Below are 24,690 nucleotides of genomic sequence, written 5' to 3' on the forward strand. Positions count from 1 at the left end.
AACAGGCAGACTTCTTCATTTTGCCCCAAAGTACTTACAAAGATGCCAAGACGGAGCATAGGAACAGCTGGTGCCTCGCAGAGAGATAGCAACAGGAGAAGCAGTGCTGTGCTCAGCTCCATTAGGTAGAAAAGGTGATTGTGTGCAAAGAGGTAGGCAGCAAGTGCTTTGGCATTTTTGGGGTGAGTGAAGAATTTGTCATTATTTTCTCCTTCCTAAGGCAGCAGGAATAAAGAAGAGAACAGCATTAGTGACTCTCGGTACTATAATAGAGCTTTCCACATGAAGAACACAGACTTTTATAAGGATTAGCTACAATTCCCAACAGACTATTCCCACTTTACAGCCTGACAAGGATCTGGTTATTGAGGAATGAACTCTACACACATGGGACATCCCCTTCTGTTCATAAGCATATTTCAGAAACGAAACTCCAAATATCCACAAACTCCTGCTTCAGAAACCCTTGAGCCTTTTAAAATGAGGAAGAGTACTGAAAGAGTTTATAAAGGTAGGCAAAGAAACTTTAGTCAACATCCCAACACACACAGAGAACTTCATTTATTTGCAACCACTTCCACACGTTTACAGACTACTTTGATTAAATTTCTGCGGGACAGAACACGAAAACACACAGATAAGCTCCAGGGCACCTGGCTGACAGTTGCTCCTCCTTATCTTGGCCTTGCAAAATGTCTGGGAGAAAACACTACGCCGTGTTTTCTGCTTCAGGAACGTGAGAAGACAGACTCCATAAAAAATTAACATGTCTCTATGCTGATTTGTCATTCCCTCTTAACTAGAAAGCTTAATTAACATTAAAAGGTCAGATACTCCATCTTAACAGTTTGCCTACAACTGGTTTTTAAACAGCTACATCATTACTATTTTTACCTCTAGGACAAAACTTAGTTTGGGGAAAATTTAGAGGTTTTTCATGCAGAACCATCCAACAACAACTTCTCTTTCTTGAGTCAATGGTTTAAGCAAAGGAGCTTTAGTCACTCACAGGAAATTTGCTGCCTCTTGGAAACTGTCATAAGAGATCATTTTTCCCTAGCTGGGACACTCAGATACACGAGAAGATGTTTGTTGGTGTGGGTTTTTTTAAATTAACGTCTTTCCAGGTAAGCAATTACTGTAAGGACAGTAAGCTATTACTATTGAAGCAGAATAACTGTGATTGCAAATGGATAACAAGGTCAGGAAACAGGATCTCCTTTAGGAAGTGAAGCATTCTCAAGACTAATTCAGAAGAGGGTTTCAAATGTTTCTTATTTACTCATCTCACAGGCAAGCTCACTTTCTGTTTAAGAACAAACACACACACACTGCCGGGTCAGCGAGCCAGATTGTGAGCAAAACCCAGCAGCCAGCTCCATAAAACAGAAGCCCCCCCACTCAAAGAGAGCGCTAGCTTAGATCAGCAGGGCATTCTTATTCACGCCTGACAAAACACACTTGCAGAATGAAAAATAGTCTAAATTCTGCCTCTTGGTAGCCAAGCAATTCAAAACGTTGCTGGACAGCAAAGCCCTCTTATTCAGATAAGACACTCTTGCCTGCAGCTACTCATTCAAATAAACAATCTGCATGCTCTTTAAGTTATGTCTAGTTCATTTCAAGGACATTGTCATTATGACCATTGGTCAAGGCAGCAGCAAGAATAATCTGCATCTGAAGGGCCAAGCCTGCTGTGTACATTACCATCAGACACTGCAGCAACTCAATGACCCTTTGCAGAGCATCTCCAATAATCATGAGTTTAAACAAAAGCCCGGGAGGGGCTGGAGCTACCATTATATTGTCAGTGCTGCTCTAGCATACGACGAAGCTGAAGTATTACCAAGATCCAAGCCTACCCGGTTTTAAAACGTCAGAGAAGCAATACTTTTCAGTCCTGTGGGGTAGGAGCAGGGAGGAACAAATCGTTTCAATCACCTTGCAGTGACTTAAGCAAAAAGCCTACCTAGGTCCAAAGCATCTCAAGCTGCAATGCAGAGCCTTTGAAAGGGAACAAAGAGAAGGAGGATGGAAGGACAGTAAGGGAGCCAGCAACAATTTCAGAATGGCCAGCTCTGCGAGAAGCTCAGTTTTGGTACCTAATTCATCACAACAGACTGTACAGCAATCTTAAAAATATTATACCTCTGTTGAAGTAATAATGGTGTTTCCTGTAACTGGAGCATGGGTGGGTTTGTTTGTTTGTTTGTTTTTTCTTTTTAAATAGGATAAATTTCATTCCTGGGCTGATCCTAACCTCAGCATGCTTTCTTCCTGTAGAAACCAAGACCTCTATCTTCTCTTGTGTCTTAAGTGACCTGCAGGGCTTGACTGATGCTGAACATCCCACCAAATCTGTGGCCAAGGCAGGATTAGGACCTGCAGCTCCGGAACATGAGATGTCTCCAGGAGAGCACTGACTATTCACCCCAGAACGACTGAAGAGATAAAATGACGATCTATGACAAGTTACAGAAATGTCCCTGCTAAGGTGGCAGAACTGAACATGTGCTGAATCCCTCAACTACTCCCGTCCTTGGCACTGGGAGAGATGGGAGAGGATGGGTAGCTTGTTCAGTTGCTCCCAAATGACTTGCTAGAGCCCATCTGGAGGCACTTCTAGCATCTCCCCACTCTGTGAGCGGATTCCTTTGCAAGGCTCCAATTTTTTAACCTCAAAATTGAAGCTCTTTGTTTCTTATAATTGAGAACTACCATAGTTTCAGAAGTCCATTTCTCACGCAATACACCAAACAGCAGGGCTCACCTGGAGGTAGATTGCTGCCTCTTGGTAGTTCATTTCCCAGTTGTGTCGGGCAGAGCTTTGCTGTGCACAGCAGTCCCCCGCAGCAGGGCTGGATGCATCGTTAATAACGTCATAGCTACCTCCATCTGCATCAGTACAATAAGAGAAAAATTGATTTACAATTAAGCAAGCTGGGATTGATCAGGAGGCATGCAAAAAAGCCAGGCACTGGGACCGAGACCAGCATCAAGAGGTGGCAGAGTACCCAGGAAACTGGCAGCTTGTACACAGACAAATTGACTCTTCCCATGTAGGAGCTTTTAAGAGACACACTCAAACTCAGCACTTCAACATGGGAATGCTCCCAGAAGATCATCAAAAAAGACAGCATCCTATTTAATATAATAAGCAGGTCTCCTGGCTCAGGAGATCTGTGCTGTCATGTCTGTAGCATACTACCAGCAGTCATAAACTATAAACAGGCAGCTAACAGCTACAAGTCTCTGAGGATATCCAACCCACAAAATAAAAACAGGCTTGCTAAAGGAACACTGCCTTTTCGCATTTAATGGTAGGAGAGACCGCGGAAGAATGGAGTACAGGACTACCACAGGCAATGGAAACCAGTCTCAGTATAGAAGCTGTATAGTACACTAACAGCAGTAGTCAGTATTTTTAGTAGAAAGCCTCATTTTTCATAACTCTACGGAGTCATTAAACAATGTATCTTTGCAACACTCTTTTTGGTGCAGGTAAGTACCAATACTCCTCTGATGAAAACAAACAGCAAGATTAATTTTCTGTTCATATCCCATAGATTAATTTTGAAACTTCTAAAAGCATGTCTGTCTCATCAGGAAAGCACTATAAAACAATGAACATTTGCACCAGATTTCATAACTAAAAATTTCATTAAAAAAATACAATTCTATTGCCAAAAGCAACTCCCAAGCACAGCTACACATACACAGTGCCCTTCCCATGGGAGAGTTACGCAGGGCATGTATATAAACTCCAGAATACTTGCCATTTTTTGCATTCTACAGCTTCAGTAGTAACAAAACACATGAAAAACATGCATGAAGACAATTATTGTTCAAAAAGGGACTGTCACTTGGCTGCTTCTTCTGGGACTGGGATTTTTATTTTGCACCTTTGACAAAGAATACTGAGCAGAGACCCCACGGAAGCGAGACCTGCTTAGGGCCATGCATGAAACCTGTGGTGGAGCTGTCCATGCACTCAGAGCTTCAATCATTACCCAAACCGCATGGTTCTTCTTGCTCTCAGTAGAGACTTCCTCCTCCAGTCCCTCATGTTCCCAAAGAGGGTACATGTAAAATTGATCTTGCCAGTGCAAAAGTGATGATTTCCCCCTTGTTATGAGCACAGAAGCTGTGATGCGGTAGCTTGTTCCTTCTGGCTTACAAGAAGTTATTTGAGAGTGGGAAAAAATTACAATGAGGTTCTTTTCCTCTCTCACGATAGCATGCAGAAGATTTGCTGCATCTCTTTGCTATGACAAAATAATTCTCATTGAATTACTGCTTCAGTCTTTCTAGAACACCCTCAGGAGTGGGGGGGAGAGCCCATGCCAAAAACTGCACCCATCGAGAGAAACGGCACTGCATGCTGTCGACAGAGGCAGAAACCCCTTCACCAATGCAGAGCCACAGCTGCCTTTTCCACTCTCAAATCAAATTAAGATAACATTTATCTGGGATTTGTGAAGATTTTCCAGATTGTGTACTCAGATTGCTGAGAATCCTGCAGCATTTAAGCCTATTTCTCTTCCTTGCTTCCCCCATACCCTTAAAATACCACTCAAAATCTGGACGGATGTTCAAATGAGGCTGATTCCTCCCCCACACCCCTTTTACACCTTGAATGAGCACAGTTCTTGAAAAAACTGAATTATAGGGATTTTATTTATCCACAGAACTGGAATGGCAGTCTTGTGGGTTTGCTTGTCTTTTAACTAAAAGATGACAGCAATATGCAAAAATCAGAAGCTTTACATTGCGAGCTCTAAAAAGTTCTTAAATGTTATTATTTATGAAGCTTTTACTGTATATGTGTTTCAAAGAGACAGACTCGCACAGACTGCAGCCTGAGAGCAATTCAATGCTTAACAGAATTGCAGAAGGGGCACTTCTTCATCAGACCTGGACTCACCACTGAAGATCTTTACTGCCCAGAAGACAGGTATTCTCCAATCCTCATTCCCATCCTAACAGATCGTTTGCAGCCCCGTCCTGCCTGCCTTCCCCTCCGTGGGGCACTAAGCTGGGTCAGAGTAGCGGAGAGCACGAAGTGGCCTCCAGCCCCCAGCCTCAAAGACCTCAAGTGTTACCATAGACAGGCGCAGAGCTGTCAAACACCCCCAAACTTTGCTGAGGTGCACAAGCGACTGGTATATCGGAGCAGAGAGTGCCACCTCTTCCACATAACCTGCTGTCCAAGGACACTCAGAGCCATATGTGCCATCCACGACGTCACCTGGACAGCTCTGCAGCACGTTGCCACAGCTCCTTCATTATCTGGCTGGGGCGAGGCTGCAGGATGCCTTGCTCAAACCAGCAACAACTGTGAAGGCACTAACGGGAGCCGGAGTTTCAGGCCTTTCCTTAACTCACCTTCAAAACACAGCAAGTGTTCAGAGAAAATCTGAGTGTGATTCATCTCACACAGTTCAGGGGATATCGAAAAAGCACAGAATCAACACCTGGGCTACACTAGCTCTTTTGGGGAAGAGGGACTTAAGCAGTTTGCTTACAATATTGCCATGTTATTGAAGCATTACAGTATACACAAAATTTAAGAACATCAAAACATACTGTGGTCAAATCAGCAAAGGCTTATAGCAATAAACAAAACACCAAAACACTGTACCCTACCAAAAGATGCCAAAACTACCTTTAACCCTGAAGTTGTTCTTTCACAAAGACCAACCTCTCTTTGAAAAGGATCAACACTAGGAAAAGATACACCACAGTAAAAACCCAGGACCCCTCTCTGCATTTCACACAGAGGACTCGCAGCTGAAACAGAAGAGATGTCCCAGTGAGATCAAGGTTCTGAATACAAAACAGCACTCAAAGATGCAAATCAGAAACAAAAATCAACCCTAGAAACCAAGATGTTTTCCTCCTGTCTAAACCAGACATCATCTTTCCAGGCACAGACAACAGAAAATGTACTGGTGAAGGGTTCCGGTGGGGAACTGCATTTTGTGGATCAGCTCCTTCCCCAGCAGGTACCAGAAGGTTGATCTAGCATCCCTGAGGCAACAGCATCATCTGGGTAATAAATAATAATAAAAATAATAATAAATTTGAAAAGCAACCCTCTGACTGTTTGTTTGGCAGCCCTCCAGCTAGCTAATTTCCTCAGCTGCTCCCAAGATAACAATGACACAGACTAATGCAACCTCCGCTCCGCTCAGCTCGTGCTGCAGAACATCCCCGACGGCATTTACCATTAGTATCGAGCTCAATGAGATAGGAGGATGTCTCCACAGGACTCCCGTAATCCTCGAAGTAGATGGCAGGCGGCTCTCTCCACCGCATGGCAGCCGCCGCGTCGGGAAGCGGGCACGCTTGTGTTCAGAGTTGGGGAGAGGGAGACAAGTCAGATCTGAAGTTCCTCCCTCCCTCCCCTCCGAAAGCCGATCCTCAATTTCGCAGCTTCCTCAAGGGAAAGCTACGCACAAAAGATTTTCCTCTGCTCTCTGCAGAACTAAACATTTTCTCCCCTCCCCTCTGAGGAAGGTGGCTCAGACTTCAGTTAAATTGCTTCCCTATCGCTGTCTTAGCGGCAGGATGTTTCTAAGTGCAAGTTGTTGGGAGGCTTAGCTGCGGGACAAAGAGCTTTTAAGCATGAGCACGGTGGTAAAGCAAGGCTTCATGTGCCATGCTCTCTTATTTTGGCACATAGCAGAATTTGCTCACCAGTGAACACGAACAACTAAAGGGAAAGGAGTCAAAGTGCTGACTAGTCACAGCAAGGAGTCTTCCCCCCCCCAGCAAAAAAAGAAAATAGATATTTGTGAAGTTCATGGTACAAGGGTCACGACAAAGTAAACGAACTGAGCTGTTCACAGATGGCAAAGCTTCCTTCCACACTTGTGTAACTTATTCCAGACGTTCCCTGAAAAGGGAGAGAGGGAGGGGAAAAAAAGAAAAGAGAAAAAAAGAAAAAGCAAAACCAGCTGGCTGCTTACACAAGGCATCCGGAACGATACTGCCGGGACTCCAACATTTCCATTCAGTGCAGCAGAGCATGCTCCTGTGTAAATAGTTTCCATATGTCATCATTACAATAAAAAACAAAAAAAAAAAAACAAAAAAGAAAGAAAGAGAAGGAGAATAAACTTTCCTGAGCCCAAACCTCTCCCTTTGCAAAACAAATTCCCTACTTCGGGGAAGGGAAAAACTGTCCATTGGCTGAGAGAGCAAACAAACTCCTCTCATTCGGAGGAGCTCACGCGGCCACGGGGGATCTCGAGGGCAGGGCTGAGAGGGGAATAAGGGACATAAAACATTCACAGGAACCAGGGAGAAATCACCCTTCCCAGCCAGGCTATTTTATGTCAAACTGAAGTAAATTTGGACTTTCATTGTTTGATCTTTGGTGTCTGCATTTGTTTCAATAAATAATAATAATTTAAAAAATCCAACAAACTAGTAACCTCCTACAAAGAGTTATAAGCAAACTCTACAGGGTAGCTCTTACATTTGCCTCAGAGCTCCCCCAGTCTGGCTCTCATTAGCCTGTTTGCCAGATGTTCTGCTTTCTAGATAGCACACACTTTTTATGGCATTACACTGAGATGCCTCTAATTAGCTCCTCAACTGACTCCAAAGCCATGTGCCTTCACTGGACTTACCAGGGCTTTCTCCTAAAAGGTTGAGGAAGGTCTTGATGGAGCTGCTAGTTGCCATCCTGTCCAGATAATGCTATTTTAGTAAGTATGTCTGTGATGACAGAACTCTGCAAACTGTGTGGAAGGCAGGGCAAGTGACATAATTCAGCAAAAATATTCTTACAGTTAAATCTGTCGTTCATACTGCTTACGTATCATGTGTGTAGTCAATGTAAGACAGCAATATGTAAGTTACTCGTCTAATGAGTTGCATGTGCAAGTAATATTTCTCTTGACAGGCGAAAAAAGAAATGCCAAGGACACATGCCTTTGGAGACAGGACACATCTTCATTCACATTGCCTTACAAGGTTCCTGCAAGTGGATGCACCAAATAGAGCAGCAAGAGAGAAAAGTAAGCAAGGCGCTACCTCCCGCAGTCAGGAAAGGCCAGGCTGTCCAGGGCACGTGCTCCGGGCAGCTCCAGCAACCGCCTCAGACAGCCGGAGATGTGCCAGCTGATAAAACACTCCACAGTGCACCAGCCACCGGCCCACAGAGGAGGAGGACAGGGAAAGAGAAGGCCAAATTGTCCGTTAACCATCAGATTCCGTCTTAATTAAAATTAATCTGGTACCAACTTTGTCCTTTCTTTCCTTCTTGCAACCTTGTTTGTAAGAACTGCTGTCTTGCATTTACCCCTACCCTTATAGTCACTATGTCTTCTTTGGAAAGAGGTGCGAACCCTGTTAGGGAACACACTTGCCAGCTATGTTTTTTCACGGGAGCAGTGTCTTTTTCTATTGGAGCTGGACACGCTTCCAGGAGTGCGGGCCGTCCAAGGCAAATGTGACTTCCTGGAGTTGAGCAAAGACTTTACAAGTTTGCTGCAGGAGTCCACACAGACATGCCACATGCACGAGGGTCTCCTGGCAGGCTCCAATCCCTTCGCAAGCAGGGAAAAGGGCACGAGGCAGTCTGTGATTCACTCAGTTGCAGTCCCTTATCGCAATGACTGCTGCACCATTTAACTGGAGCCATTTCTTTTCAGGCTTTGCTGCATTCTTTACTGCCACACCACCTCCGTTTCTTATCCATCTTGACTGTATTCATGTCTAATTACCCCAACTCAGCTAGTCAGACCTCATGCTTTCAGTTTAGAAGAAACGTAACCAGGCACCCAGCAATACTGAACAACATGTGCCCATGGAAGACGGCAGATCCCAGGAGCACCAGAGCTGCCCATGGGGTTCCTGGACCTCCTGACCTCACATACAAGACCCGTCCCAGTGCAGGATCCCCGTGCTGGCTAAAGCTGCCGGCTCCCTCAGTGACTCTGCTCCCTGAGGCTGCAGTGAGGATGAACAAGGCTGCAAAAGGAGGATAGCATTTGCTTTTCAAAAACCACCAGAAACACTTCTCTCTCCTGGAAAGCCCTAATCAGCTGAACTGCATGGAGTGCCCACTATGGAAGATGCAACTCCATGGGAAAAAAAAAAAGGAAACGAAGCAGGCAGCTACCCTTCTCCAACACAAGCTGTACAGGCACCTTCAGTCCCAAAGCCAAGATTTTAGCAGTACTACAACACAGTCCAGGCAAAGCCCAGAAGCAGCTCTGGCCAGGAAACAGCAGGATCCTGAAGTGTCAAGTATGTTGGAGTTGTACCAGCACCAACGATGGTGTTTTCCCTTCCAAGTGCTTACATGCCATGTAGCTTCACCTCCAGAGGATTTATCTTCTCTCCCTGCTCCAATGTGGTTGATAAGAAACTGCTCCTTTTCCTTCCAAGCGCTGAGGCATGAACATGCGTGCATTTGTCTCTTCAAGGCCAGACTCACCTACCCGGGAGAAAAAAAGCTGGAAGCTGCCTGGAAAGCACAGCTGGTTTGGCACTTGGCCGCACATCTCAGAGGTGAGAGAGACAAGAGAGTGAAATCACTGCCTTTAGTGCCTGACTGCCAGTTCAGTGCTGTGCCAACAGCAGCGTCGCAGGACTGATCTTTGCAGCCCAAAATATCCTAGCACCCGTCCTGTTTTCAGGGGGTGTTATGGGAAGGAATTTAACAGCCGTGAGGAAGTCTGAACAATTTACTATCAGTTTGTTGCTACTATCAGTAGGAAAAACAGGGCATCTCCAACGGAGTGCAATGCCAAGCCCTTCTGTTGCAAGAGAAATAATATACTTCTGAATATTTCAAGTCAGCGTAACTGAGTCATGCTCTCCCTTAGAGACGACAGCGCAGCAGAAACATATGCAAAGGCCTCAGGGCTCTTTGTCTTACTATATTCTCACAGCACTCGCTTGCTGTGAAGCTCAACAAATAAAGTCACTTCAGCTTCCTATTTAACACAGAAATGTTTTTTAAAAAATATGGATGTTGCCACTTCCTGTTAGTGGTACGAGGCGACTGAAGTCTACTGTCCTCGCCTCTATTCGAGAATCCAGTGAGTTCCTACGGCATCAACACGAGCTCACTTCATGCTATCATCCACCACACTACAGGGAGCTGAATCCACATGAAGTATGAGCAGATGTCCCTCAGCATGGTAAGCCACTTTTTATATATTATTGCCTCTTATCAATTGTGCTGCCTATCTTCTTACATTGAAGACAACTTAAGCCCTGCATTGTTTAATTAGAGGACCACTGTATTCTTGCTAACATCTGCATGGCACACATGTAAAAACCCTGATGCACAAGCTAAACACAACGACAGAAGAGCTGAAGCATGGTAGGAAATTGTTTTGTCTCAGCAGAAGCCGTGCCTCCAGCTAGCTCTTCCTCTGAGTGGGTCAGAGGCAGTATTTAGTTAACCGTTTGCTCTGCGGCTCGCTAACCATTGGAAACAGGGGATGAGCTATTACGATTCACTCGGACATTTCCTTCCTGCACCACACTGCTGGGGACAAAGAGAGACAGATGTAAGGAAAAAGGAAAAAAAAAGTAAAAGGCTTCTCAGAAAATAAGGATGAGAATAATTTTACCTATCTACACCAGCCAAGATGGGTTGGTTGGAGATCCCTGCCTGTGCAGTTTACTGCCTCGTCTCTTCAGGGCACCTGCTCTCCTTTGGTCTCAACCCTGAGTTACTCTGGGACTTGATTTTTGTCTCTTGCAATGTTATGTGGAAAGTTCTGACCAGAAAATACTTGATCGCTGGACAATTTTCACTCCTGAATCTGTAACAGCAAAAGGCAGAGGGACAGATCCCTCCCCTTCGGGATGTTTGGGATCCACACTTAGGTTAGCGAGAGGCTTCAGCGGCTGAAGACAGACTGATGGATGCTTTGTCACCCGCAGAGAGGCCACTTCACCCTGACCCCTAAAAGCCTCCCATAGCTCACTAGTACGCCAGACCACACAGCTCAAAAGCCGCTGCAGCAGTCAACGGTGAAACAGAGGAGGATCACTCCTTGATATATAGAGCTGCATCCTTAGAATAATGTTACCTACCCCACTAGTCTTGCTCCTCAGCTGCATTGCCTTCCAGCAGCTCATGCAAACCACCACATGCCTAAGCCCTCTTCCACAAAGCTGCTTTCTGACAGATAGGTGACTAAATCCTCCTGCATGAGAAAGTCCATGAAATACTGTAAGGAGAGCCGGAACCAGGCACTCGCACAATCTGAGACCATGTAACACAGGAGGACCTGCTTCTTAACATAGCTACAAAGTCAAAACCAAAGCATTTTTAATCAGTAAAACTCATACAAAAGGAAAGGTTGTGCTAGGAAAATAGAATTAAGAATCTCGCTTGTGTGTTAAGCCAAGTTGCTGACGGTTTCATATCCTTCATTTCTGATCTTAACAAATGAACCTCCATACCACAAAAAGGAGAAGTCAAAGCCACAACAGAAGGATCATCTACAACCTCACATTACTCATCCTTTTAGCAATTAATATGCTCTATAATCTTGTCAGTCTAATCATATCACAGCAACAAAGGCTTTACAGACACAGAGATAAAATTATTCTGTAACTGGAATTAAATACCCAAGCCATTGAGGGGCTCTATGAAACAACTAATTTTGAATGGAAAAAACAATTGGAAATAATAAAGTTTTTGCTGAACCCAAAAACAACAAAAAGAAGACAAGCTCTGCCTAAGGGTATGGCTCATGAGAGAGGCCAGACATGAAATACACACACATACACATTTATAATTCATAATTTTTGAGGAAGTAACAGAAAGGGGAAAAGACAATTATCAGAATCCCTCAGATATAGCATTTCTTTAACACATCCTGTTACACGAAGGAATTTCCTCTTTTTGTTCCAAAAAGGGAAACCAATGCCTCATGGTTTTAACATGTTAAAGATCTGCTTTAGCGTCAGTAACAACACGATGTCAGCATTTTAAGAGCACGTTCCTCATTTCAATTCTCCAAAGCAGAGCCTTTGGATTTTCCTGATGCAGTTTGGAAAGATGTTTGATTAAGTTGCAATCTGGCCTTTTTAAAGAGAGCAGTGTGCTGCCAGGTCTGACTGCCAGTTCCAGCCACCAGCAGCTCTCCAAGGAAGTCGCAAAGTTAGCGGTGGGAAGCAGAGAGGAAGCGCTTCCCTTATGTGAGAAACCAGTATTAGTTTGGGCAATGACCCTCCCGCATGGCCACCCAGTGCTGGCGCAGGACTGGAACGCAGTAGACAGTAATAAGGTATGTGCCATACTGACCTTTCTGCCCTAAAGAGAGAGGGATAGCAAAATGAGATAAATTAAGTTAAATAACAATATCATGGCAAAACTCTTATGTCTTACCACGACAGACTGAGACCAATGAAAGTTATTTATTGTAGTACAGTAGTAAGAAGTAGGTAATTGCGTTTTGTGGTGTCAGAACAAGGCTCCACCGCACCGGTTCTTTTGAAATACTACACTGCCACATGTCCTCTGCCTCGTCATTGTGTCTCAGCCATGAAAGAGCAGCTGCCAACTTCAGCGGAAGACGCATGTAAAGGAATGGGGAAAACCCCACCCTCTAGTGCCGCGTAACCGCTCTCCATTAAGAAAAAAAAGACTTCTGCACATTTGGTAGAAACCGCTGCTGGCAGGAACTGAAGAGGTTACATGTAACGGCTGGAGAGGAAGGAAGGAGTTAAACCATTAGTGTGACATCTGCAAACCAGCTGCCAGAGGGCTTTCCCTCAACTGGTCCTTACTTCAAGTCCTACAGTCCTCATACAGAACCGTACCTTCAGGAAATGGACAATTTTGACTTCAAAAGTCTTCCAGCCCTGCAGAATCCTCTCCAACTCTTACAAAGTGGTTCCAAACAATAACCACGCTGTCAAATACGTGCCTTATTCCTCGTCTGAATTTCCCCAGCTTCAACCAACAGACGCAATTCCACTGTTACCCAGTTACTGAAGCTACCTTCAAGCCTCTTGGATCTTGGATGAGCTGGAGCAAGGGCACTAGAAACACGCCAAGCATGAACAGATTGACTACGCTAGAGCGAGCACGGATGGCAACATCACCTACCTACCTACCCTAATCATGATTCTTGTCGGAAGGACCAAGGGATACCCTCACCGTCCCACTGGACAAGTGTCCCACACGCTCACTTTCAGCTCAGTTGCTCAAGAGATCAGACTCAGCTCAGCCTCTCCGCTCGCCACGGCAGCCCCCTCCGCCCCTGCAGATGCACGACCCTACAGCTGGTCACAGCGATACGCCCGCGGCTTGCCTGCATCCACCTTACTAAGCAGTTCTAACCACGAAGCTCCACTCCTCACTCTTACTATGCCCGCAACCCACGGCATCTCCTAACTTGATCAGAAATTGCTTCTTTTTTTTTTTCTTCCTTCCAGATCAGGAAGAAACGTTGCAGTTGGCACAGGGACAAAACCTAACCCCTGTGACAGTCTCTGCTAATAACGTACCTATTCACTAACCAGTCCCAATAACCAGTTGGATTTTGAGACCCGTCCATCAGCCAGTTTGCAGAGCCATTAGCTACACAGTGTTGATTCGTACTATTCACTTCCTCAATCAAAATGCCGCACAGGTGCCAAAACAAATATCTTCTCAAAACTCTGTCAGTCTATCTTGTAACCTCACAAAATAAGTCAATGCATGACTTCAGGTTCAAATGACACTCACTTTTTCATAAGCCCACACTGCTTGACATGAAAAACTGTCCTTTAAATCCAGAGTTCAGAAGAGCTATTGCTGGTTTCCCATTATTTTGCCTGGAAACCTTGTTTGGCTGGCTGGCCTGCAATCTCCCGCCTGGTGCAAAATAACTTTTGGGGCTGGAAGAAAGTCACTATTCAGACTGCCTCTGCTGCAGCCTTAAGGAAGAATAAAAAGTCATCTGCTGATTTTTAAATGCCTACCTTTAGAATCACCTGTTTAATCTCTACTTTATTTACTGTGGGAATGGAAGAATAGATCATACGATGACCATGTCATCTGGCTTTTCAACAAATACAGAATACATACAGTATTTCTTGAGCTTCCCCGTAGCGTTACTGACCAGTGTCCAACCTTGAATTCCTAACAGGCCGGTATCACTTAACATGTCTTTTTATTTCTCAAGTCCTTTAGAGTACCATTAACTCTGCTGACCACATTTCTCTTTGTGATTTTCCTCCGCTCCCAGTTTCTATTTCTTTGTTTGCTATATAGCGGTGCAGCTGCTTTCACATTAGCCAGCACAGGCATGTCTGTACTGTGACTTTTTGCTGCCTCTCCAACAGCTTTAAAGCTGCCATTAACATTCTCGTTTTGTATGCATTTGTGCTCTCTCAAAGTATATGAAGTTTTCAACGTTTTGAGTTCTTTCCCTTTGCAACCACCAGAGATAAGGTCCTGCCACCAGCCTCGTATTTGAAAGGAAGGGGCTTTGCCTTGGTCACTTCCCCCCCACCCCAATGCCAAAATTCTCCTTAGTAAGTTGCTTGTGAGCATTTACTTAATACAGGCAGGACCAAAGCGGTCGCTTGCTTGCACTTGCCAGCACTTCAGAAAAAGCAGAACATTTAATACTACTTGCAGGTAGCAAGGCAGAGCCACAGAGCAAACCAGTCTCAGCAAGCATTCCTCTCTTCAATCACATTTCCAGTACTTCTGGTCTGCTCAGCACCCTGGAGAAACAATGTTCCCCTCTGCACCATGAAAAACAAGCAACTGCGCAACAAGCAGCAGCATTTTCCTATTTCTGCAGTGACTCACCACTACCAAGCTAACTAAATAACCAGCTGGACATCGCTGTTTTGTGTTGCAGGAACACTGCGTTTGCAAGATGGATTACACCACAGCTCTCGTGCCTCTCATCAGGCACGGATCCCCTCCAGCCGGGGTGACAGTGCCACAGGAAAAAGAGGACAGTACTAGTCCAAACTTCTGCCCTTACGCTCTTCCTTCGGAGCCCCACGCCTACAGCCAGCGGCCACAAAAGCCCAAGGCAGAGGCTTGGCCCAGGTAGAGGATGGCATCCCTTCCTTCCTCCTCCCACGTCTGATTATACTGTAAATGACATCGCCGACTCACCAGTACAATTTGACCCTGGGGAGTTTTTAGTGCTCCCACTTGCAGGATTGATCACTTAGTCTTAATTCTACAGGCATTTCTTCATTCAGTTAACAAAGGGCAGGAACATATTTGTGCATTCTAGTGAAATCCTTTACCAGGCTATGTTACTTTTGCACAATAAACTTTCCCAAATCCATTGAGGATAGTGAAAGTGTTCTCAGAAAAACAGTTATAGTTGGAATAAAATACAGGTGATCAGACATTCCCAGATGACAATATATACACACATGCATGCGCTAGGCAGTCATATAGAAAACACAAGAGAGTAGCTAAGGTGTCCAGCCCCATAGAATCAGGTTTAAGACGGCGGTGCAGAGATACATCCTAAATTTTATTCCCCCCTGTAAGCAGGAAAAGAAAAGCCTTTTGTTCCAAACAGACACTGCCAGATCATGATTATAAAAGCAGCACTGGATACAAGCTTCAAACCCCCACGCTATGATTCAAATCACAGCAGCCTCCTCTTGTCATCCCCGGGATCTTTCATCAACGATACTGTGCTGCGGTGGATCAACACAAACACCTTTCTGCCTCCCTCCCTCCCAGATGAAAAGACCAGCAGTACAGGTGCACGAGCTTCCTGCTGAACTGCTCACTAGCAGCAGATGGATGAAATCCTAAAGCTGCTCCTACAGCTCTCCATAAAGGCAGCAGTCATGTAAAAATCAGGCATCTTCTCAACATGCAAAAAGCAATTATGCTGAAGACAGGGGAGAGCCCTGCAAGGTCCAGATCAAAAGCCAGAGACATTGGAGGCAAGAGAAAGGCCTATGAAATTCACCGTACTTTTCCCAGCTTAAGGATCAGAAATGGAGCGTTCTGGCTCATAAATTCTACTTCCAGCAAATTCAAGCTTAAATCCCCTGAAGGCAATAAGGAAAAGGCAATCAACAACAACTCTAACCACTTCACAGATGCTCCTGTTTAGTTTATACAGCACTTCTTACAGCATTCAAATGGGTAAAATGGGATTTCAACGCAGGGGGGCTGACGGCAGCAGGCAGGATTCCTCGGTGAAGATACCAAGGGCAAAGGAAGTTCTGAGAAGCATCATATTGGTTATGATGAGTGAACTCAGCGTGCTCAGCCTTTGCTCATTTTAATCTGCCAGTAAGCAAGCTTGGCTAAACTGAACATCCTGCATCTACAGTGCCTTAAAAATCCACAGGAATCACAAAAATGAGGGGAAAAACGAACAAACTGATGCATTCCCTGGGAAGCCATGAAAAACTAATCGCTATTTGTTTCCAACTGTTGTTCCGCTTCCTGAGCCAAATGTTCCCAAGTCAGCTGTGGTGGCTGAGGAGTGACCGGTTAGAGCTGGAAAGTTGTCGATTTAAAATTGCAGCTTGAACACTTTCAAAGTCCTTAACATCTTTTATAGTTCCAGGACCACCTGTTCGAAAAGCAGAGCCCTCTGATGCCATAGCACGTGCCCTTACCCCCACATCTTCCAACTACAGCCATCAGCATGGGGAGAAAACACTAGCCTAGCCCGATACGCTGCTCTCACACCAAAAAGATGCCAGCTGTGTACTAAAGGAGAAACACATGAAGGGAACGGGCTGCCTCCCTCAAAGCATCAAGGTCATTACTCCCGTCTTCACGAAAGGAGTGAGAAGAAGCTTCCAGACTCCTCAACCCCCTCTGCAGCATCTTCCCTAATTTACAGTGAGCATGCATGAAAGATGATATCCATCGCTAGTGCTCCGGGAGATGACAAAGGAGAAAGAACCATTTGACTCCAGGATAATGGAACACTAACCCAAGTCTTCTTTACCTTGTATACGCTTTTACTAGCTCAGATTTGAACAGCATGGGGCATTCAAGACAAAATCACTAGGATTTTTTTTTTACTGCGCGAAAGAGTCAACAGTGCAGAGATTCTGTTTGACAAAGCATCCTACTGTGAAACACACAATGTGTGCATTGTGCAAACTGATCTCCTGCAGGGCTAAGAAAACAAGACAGGCTCGGAAAAAAATACACAAGATAACTGCAGCCCGCAATACCTCCTGGTACTTTACTCTGCTCATGGTTTTTCTTCTATAGGTACATTTACAAAGTCACGTTGAGAATGTCTCGACACAAATGCTTTTGTGAGTTCTGGAGAACACGGTGCTGTTTCTCTTGAATCAAAGGTACCAGCTCTACCCTCTCATTACGGCAAGTATTTAAGCACAGCCAAGGCGGTCAGTCCTGCCTTACAACCTGAATTCTCAGGATAAATGAGATTCCAGGGGATGATGCATTTGGAACTTAAGAACCGAAACACATTTTCCACTATTTCTAACATCGTATCAAAAGATACCCAACATCTCCTAAAAAGCAGCATTTACCTCCTTCCTCTGAGTTTACAGAGCTCATCACCCAGGGAAACGAATTGTACTGAGGGAGAAAACAATAATCTCCTTATGTTTTGGGTGTTCATTTCCCTTTCCAGGATTTTCACCCCTCACTCATCTCGGAGGCAGTTTTGTTTCGCTTTGCTTGCTTAAAACATTCATTATAAGTCATCTAGGCCAGGAAAGGATTAGAGAAGCACTGGCAGAAGTTGCAAAATGCAAGGCTATTAGGTCGGAGAAATGAGACTTTCAGAGGCATAAACAACAATCCAGCAACGAACTACCACTTGTGCTTCAGAAAAAATCCCTCTCTATATAAATTTTAAGCAGGTACATACTAAGAAAAACAAATCATGCGCAGCAATGCAAAACAGCACCTCTTCATAACAAAGTAATGAAGCCTACCTGTCCATTTCCACGAAAGGTGTAATCTGCACTTTACAGATGAGATGTGTTAACCACAGTGACGTTAACTGACTTACCCTAGGTACAAGGAGGAGCAGCATCAACAGCAGAACTAGATTGCTTCCAAAAATGAGATCCCAGTCCTGTGCTCTGGCCATGCTTCACCTCTAAATGCGGCAGCGGAAGCACTGCTACTGGAACTAATTAAAGGCAAATCGGTAGAACTAGGAGCCACGACGCGACAAAATATCCTGCGTAGCATCCAAGAAAGCCACCAGATAATCCAAAAGGCTGTTTAAGAGCCTGGCTGTCAGAGATCTCGGGATCTGCCAGGTCCATTGCAAGCGTTTGCTTGTTCCCTCGTCCCCTATTTCTTCACGCCAATTAGCTACAGCATTTCATAACTAGTACCCAAGTTGAAATAACCATCTTGGAAATCCTTACTTTCACACAAGGATCAAAACTACAGATCCTGAAGGATTTATTAAATCTACTAGATGGCTGACATTTCAAACGCCTATTTTCCTTCAAAGTAGCAAAGCCAGAATGTTTTCACAGCAATTAAAGTGGTTCCTCAAGAAGCACAGCTACTAAGAGACTATGTGGTCACAGCATTTCCCCAAAGGCCAGGTATTTATTCTTTGTTCGTTCCCTCAGCCCATCAGAAAACGTACGCTTGTTTTATACCTGCAAATCTCTTTCATCCACGGACGGCACTAAAGGAAGCGGCAGCAGGAGGAAGGCCACAGAGATGTTTGAAGAGCAGGGACTCACTGACCAGATGAGCTGAAGCTGTGGACTACGTGGACAGACTTACTTTCTCTCACTGCTGATATAAACGTGTTCTGGAACCAGGTCCAACACAGAAGAGAGTTATATCACTTCAGGTTGCATTGATTACGGAACACATCAAAATGCAGGCAGCTCATGTGTCTCAAACGAACAACGTTAACTGCTCCCAATCCTGGGCCACCCCCAAAAGCATGTGTCTACCTGTGGATTAGTTTTGTTGTATACAACATCCATTAATACCGTAATTTCTGTGTCCAGAAACATCACATGAGTTTCTATCGGCCAATTACAAAAAGACCAGCTTTGCTGAAAGCCTCTTTATGCATTTCATCAAGGAACCGGGCTGACGTGCAGAAGCAAGGCAAGGGAGGAGGCCCTCCTTCCAGCAGCTCCGGGAAGCACAGCACACACCTCGCTCCGTTTTAGAGGCACAACCAACTGTCTCGGAGGCAGCCACTGCTTTCCTTGGCCAAAGTCACTTCCTCACCAAGCACACCTTGGGCAGCCCCTCCAACTTCACCAACAGTGAAATGTCATTTTCTTTACAGACTTTGGGCCACCTTCTCCTTCACAGCAGTGCACAGGCACGCGGGCACATTCGTCAACAATTCTCTTTCTACCCAAAAGGTCAGGCTAGCTCTAGTTTTCCTGATAATTTACTCTTCAGGCAGCAGAAACCCAGATTGCAAAGACTCAGCTGAAACCTCAACATTCAAAGTTATAACTTCCCATCTTCCAACAATCCTTCTAGAAAACATCGCACTTCGCTGTTGCAGTTGCTCCCCCCACCTCCCCACACATACACAATAATTCATTTTTACCTCAATAGCAGATGCAGTTGCTTTCTTGTAAAAACCCAGAGTTTAAAGATGACTTCTTCCACTTGCCATAATCCATTGTGTGGGAGAAACAGACATACAATATCATATTGTTCCCTGTACGACACTTTGAGCTGTACTTTCTGCTCTGAATACACTGAAACTCCACTTGAGGCTACAGCAATTTCCATGCAGGAGGCAAAGGAGAATCTTGTATCTGATCTAATACAGGATAAATCAATGTGCACTCATTTATGGCTTATAGTTCCCATCAGCTCAAGGAGAGACACTGTCCTAGAGTTTCAAGGCTATCCATGCTGCCTTTGTATATAGAAAACATACCTCGCACTTTGAGATATTTTGAGAACCCCATTCGAACACTTCCCAGGAGTTCGGGTGAGGGACTGGAAATCACCAAACCCCTGCTGATTCTCACTGTTTTCAGTATGCGATTTTGGGAAAGGTCATGCAAGGATTGCATCCCCATTTTCGCCTTCTACAGAAATTCAGTTAATATTAGTCATTCACCTCGGATAGGTGCTGAGAAGCTTAATTAGAGTGTGTACAGCACTCAGAGATTCTCAGATAAGATGTACTAGGGAAGGGCAGCATCATATTAATTAGCGTGGATTCAAGTGACAAAAGTGCTTCTCTCTCCCTCTTTCAGCTGTTGGAGCTTGAAAAATTACCCAGCACTACAGTCCTACACGTTGTAGTCAGAAAACCATCGGCACCACAGGGACCACGTTTTTCTGAATGTGGTCTGAATTCCCGTCAACTTTGCAGGACTCTGACCTCTCGCTGTGGCTGTAAACGGGAGCTCCCTGGAAGACGTGTATCCCAGCACAAGCCAAGGAAGGCAGAGTTTTAATATTCCTCCCCATGCAAGTATTTTCTCCCATTAAGTGCTTAAGAGCTGTATGAGTAGGGAGATTAATTTTTGCAGCTGGACGTTTTCTTTAAGAATGTAATTTTCCGCACAGTTTTCTCATTTACCTGTCTGTTATTCTAACCCCAAGACATTCACTTACCCAGAAGAGGACTCTTCTGCAGCGTTCGGAAAGGAATACACTCTTGCACTTTAGTCCTTTCTTTTTACACCTGCAACAGGCTTGCTTTCAGAAAACCCTAATACTACTTATTTCAACCCAGTAACTTGTCTGCATTTCCAGACAAACACCAAGAGTCCAAAACTACAAATTCATTTATCCAAGAACCTGATTGTAACAAAGCTATATCAGGGATCAAGTTTTTTTTTAAAAAAAGCACAAGAAGCTCCTTAAAAAACATGAGAGTTGATATACAGAAATCACACATACACAGCACTTAGCGAGACGGTTGTGACAGGCTGGAATATGGATTAAAATTTAGAGAGGTTCACTGACATAGCAACACAAAACAAGAGTGCAACTTAATTACTATCAACCTCGGATGCATGATTTAACACAAGGGCGGTTACACCCACTTTGTCTTTCCCTTGATGTCACCTGGGAAGAGGATGATGGGTCCTTCACTGCAAACACTCCCAGCTGGTATCTGGGGACAGACTTAAATAAAAGCTTTGCATTTAACCTGCCGCCAAATCCCTCAGAGTCGATGGTCAGGCACAGTAACAAGTGAGCTACTCCTCCAAATTCTGGCTGAATATTCTATTATACGAGATTTTAGGCATAAAGAAGACAAAATCAGAAGGAAACAGCCTCTTGACTTTCCCTGTCCCCATGCCCTCATCATCATCCCAGCAGGCTCTCCCTCTCCTGAGAAGTACTTCTCACATACTCTTTTTCCCTGAAAAAGACAAGCCTCTGAATAAAAACATGAAGTTACACAGTGCTGTTAATGTCATTTCAGTCCTCAGCAGAGAAGTGGAGGCAGAGCAGAGGGGAAACATTTGAATTCCTCACAGACTCCGTGAGACACAACTTTGTTGCATTTCACAGTAGATTTTCTTCGCAGGCGAAGAGGAAAGTTGGACTACATGTTCTGTTTTTTAAACAACCTTACTTTTGCAAGTAATGGCGTTAGTCTGCTCACTCACTAATTTAAGCTTCCCACTTCTCAGAGATAAACGTGCCTTTCAAGTTGTTTATGCCAGACTTCCGCTCTAATCTTTCATCCCACTCCTGCAGTACCCACTGACTTCAGAAGGCTCCGTATCATTCAGTATCACTTGCATAGAATAAGCTTTATATTTTTTCAGCAAATTCAACTTTAACAGTGATTAAAACATATAGCAAAATAACGGTTCTTCTATACCAAGAGACACTCAATTTGAAGAATTCCAGGAAATGAATTCTCAAAAACCACACAGTGATTTTTTAAGAAGCACAAAATTGGTCCCTAAACAATTTCCCTGTATTTCAACAGAAGCAGATTGTGGAATATTTTTATTTATTAATATGGTCATTCTCATGCTTGTGCTTTAACACAGTCATGTTGGTTTTAACCAAATGATAAACCTCACATAACTACTTCTTTAAAGGGATGGGAGGCAGATGGAAGAAAAAGATGAGAGAAGAGTGATTAAAATGAGTCACAAGAATGCCTATAAATACACTAGTGGACAGAGGAAGCATTCTCTCCTCTATGTAACTTAAAAAGAGAGAGCTACATTTTAAAAGACAAACAGATGCAAGAGAGCAGATGCAACGGAGCAACGATGCAGCAGCGCTTAAAAGAAAGTCAACTGGGCAATTTAGCCAGGGATGTGTATGGCAGGGGTGGGAGAGGAGGAGGGAGGAGGAATATTGATTGTCAGAAACTAGCTACTGGCTCAGGAAGTCACAGAAGGAGAAAATTAAGGGAACCCCTATGATTGCAAGACAGAAATCAAATCACAGAGTCACAGAGGCAGTAGGAATAGAGGTATAATGTAGAAAAAAGGGATGCCAGGCCAGGAAACGATTTGTTACAAATGCTAAGCTTGTGGCAGCAAGGGCTTGAAGAGGATCGCAAGACCTGTGCATACACCTGCAATGTCAATTGGAAGTCAAGGGATGTGTTGGACAAAACTGCTCGAATACATTCAGTGAGCTGTAACATAAAACAGAAACTCACTGAACACGCTCAAACACATCTGCTGTTCCCATCTCACCTAGCGTGGGGCGATGGCTTTAACAAAGATATACAGAGGAGAAAGCAATGCTTCTAAGAGATGGTGGCTTTTGTTTCCCCCCCTCCCAACGCTCATAGGCTGGCTCTGTCTCACTAAACACCTGGGGCTAACAGGAGTATGAATATATTGTCTACAAGTACTCCAGGTTCTTTGACAACAATACGCTAAAGATGTTAAAGGGATTTATCAACACGCATCACTTATTGCAAAAATCAGAATGTAAACTAGAAATAGGCAAAACAACAGTTGCAAAGGACAGATGCTTTATGGCGCTAGGAAAATACGACATGATGTCATTGCAGCTGCTGCACCTGACAGCTCGGGCCGGTGGCAGGGCACGGCGGGTCAGTGCCAAGGAAAGGAGACGCTCTGGGCCAATGTGGAGGAAAGGAGAGTTGAGCTTAAGGACAGTGAGGTCACAGGTTATTACACGGAAACCACAAAAAAATGTGTGTTAGAAGTGGCATTGGTAGGACCCGTCCACCCAGCGTCCTCCACCCCCTCGGGTGGGTGCTGTGGGTAAACAAGCAACACAATAAGCAACTTCCTGATCTGATTTTCTCAGGCAGCCGCCGGGACGCTGAATGACATCTCTGAGAGTTTCAGGTCCTGGCAAGCGCACGGAAGAGCAGCCACCACAGAGCGAAAAACAAGCGAGGCCATTGCAGCGGGCAGGAAACAACGACAAAGCAATCTTACTTTCGTTAGGCAGCTCCTCCCGATCCAGGTCATCAAGAGGGGCTGAGGCACTGCTTCCACTGTCGTCCAGGGTGAGGATGAGGGGAACGTCATCATCCATGCTCACAGCCATCCTGTCCCTTCAGAGGCTCCTACTCCAAGAACTTTAAATAACGCCTTTTTCAGTTACAGTTGTAAAACGCTTATATCAAAAACTCTCCCCAGAAAGTCTTCCATCAGGGGCGTCTTCTAGACATAAGAATATAAAGGTATGTGTACCCATCTCTGGAGACCACAGTTCAAAAAAGGATCTAGTTATTTGCTTTTGAAAAGCAGCGCAGGATGCTAGACTCAATGGCAGTATTTATGCAAAAGCTAAATTCAAAAAGTCAAGTCTGGGCTGCCTATTTCAGTCAGTGCACGGCTCGCAGTACGGCACGGAAGCAAAAGAAGGTGCTTCTTGACAAACTCCTGACCGCTCAGCACAAGAAGCAGGCAGGCGTGACGCATCTGGAGCCAGCATGATGCTAAGTGTCACCGTCACACATGGCTCTTTCCCCTGCCATGCCAAAATGCCTCGATTTCAGGTGGGGAGGGCAAAGAGGGAGAAAAAGAGGCCAGTTTGGGTCTGCACACATCAAGTTCCTGTAGGCTTTTTGATGTCACTGTCACAAAGTCACGGATTTCCTTAAAAGGTGGAGGGAAAGAAGAATCACGCAGGCCCTGGACAGCGTTACAGGGACGCTCCGCGACCGGTGCCGCCACGCAGCGGTGACTCTCCCCGTCTCCTTCCTTGCAGGCCGTGGCGAGGGCAGGAAGAAGTCACGGCGGAGGCCGCATCTCCCGCAGCAACAGGCCGACCGCGCCGCTGCTGAGCGCGGGCCCCGCGCCGAGCTGCCCCGCGCCCGCAGGGGTGCACCGAGGGCCGGGACGTGAGCCTTCGCGGCGGACACTCAGGCAGAGCGGCCCGGACCGGGCTCCTCCCGCGGCCTAGGAGAGAGGGACACCGAAACGGGGCTGTCACCGCGCTGTGGAGGCCCCGGCCCGGCCCCCCCCTGGCCCCGCCGCCCCCAGCCCGCGCAAACCGGCCCCGCCGCCCTCCCCGCCCGGCTTCTGGCGAGCCCTCGGGCAGCCCGCAGGTGCGCCTGCCCCCCGCCAGCCCCTCATGCCTGCGGCCCCCGGGGACCCCCCGCCGCCGGCACCCGGACACGGCCCGGCCCCGCCGAACCGGCGTCCGCGGCCGCTGCGACACCGCTCCTCAGCGCCCGGCGCGCACGGCCCCGCCCCGCCGCCTCTCATTGGCCGCGGCGGCGCGGGTCTCTCCCGGAGAGGCCGAGCCTCCCTCCCTCCCGCCAATCCACGCTCCGTGCTGGCTCCGCCCCGCCCCCC

At 45.6% G+C, this 24,690-nt stretch overlaps 1 protein-coding gene across 10 annotated transcripts in view; it reads right to left on the bottom strand.

The window, feature by feature from the left end:
* TPCN1 (two pore segment channel 1) overlaps positions 1-24,583 on the bottom strand; it is a 49,450-nt gene extending 24,867 nt beyond the window's left edge. Inside the window, exons 1-6 of one of the 10 annotated variants that reach the window (XM_075167267.1) lie at positions 9,317-9,527; positions 7,638-7,748; positions 6,972-7,036; positions 6,228-6,347; positions 2,771-2,895; positions 39-215 (exon numbers count right to left, since the gene is read on the bottom strand). In XM_075167267.1, coding sequence (XP_075023368.1) covers positions 39-215; positions 2,771-2,895; positions 6,228-6,347; positions 6,972-7,032 — 483 coding nt within the window. In that variant the 5' untranslated portion in view covers positions 7,033-7,036; positions 7,638-7,748; positions 9,317-9,527. Of the gene's footprint in view, positions 1-38; positions 216-2,770; positions 2,896-6,227; positions 6,348-6,971; positions 7,037-7,637; positions 7,749-9,316; positions 9,528-20,539; positions 20,604-23,322; positions 24,292-24,470 lie in introns of those variants that run through there. The other 9 variants (XM_075167266.1, XM_075167265.1, XM_075167269.1 and 6 more) reach the window with 9 other exon arrangements.
* Between the last annotated feature and the right edge of the window lie 107 nt (positions 24,584-24,690).

Source organism: Calonectris borealis, chromosome 18, assembly GCF_964195595.1.
Source record: "Calonectris borealis chromosome 18, bCalBor7.hap1.2, whole genome shotgun sequence".
In the NCBI taxonomy this organism is placed as follows: Eukaryota; Metazoa; Chordata; class Aves; order Procellariiformes; family Procellariidae; genus Calonectris; species Calonectris borealis.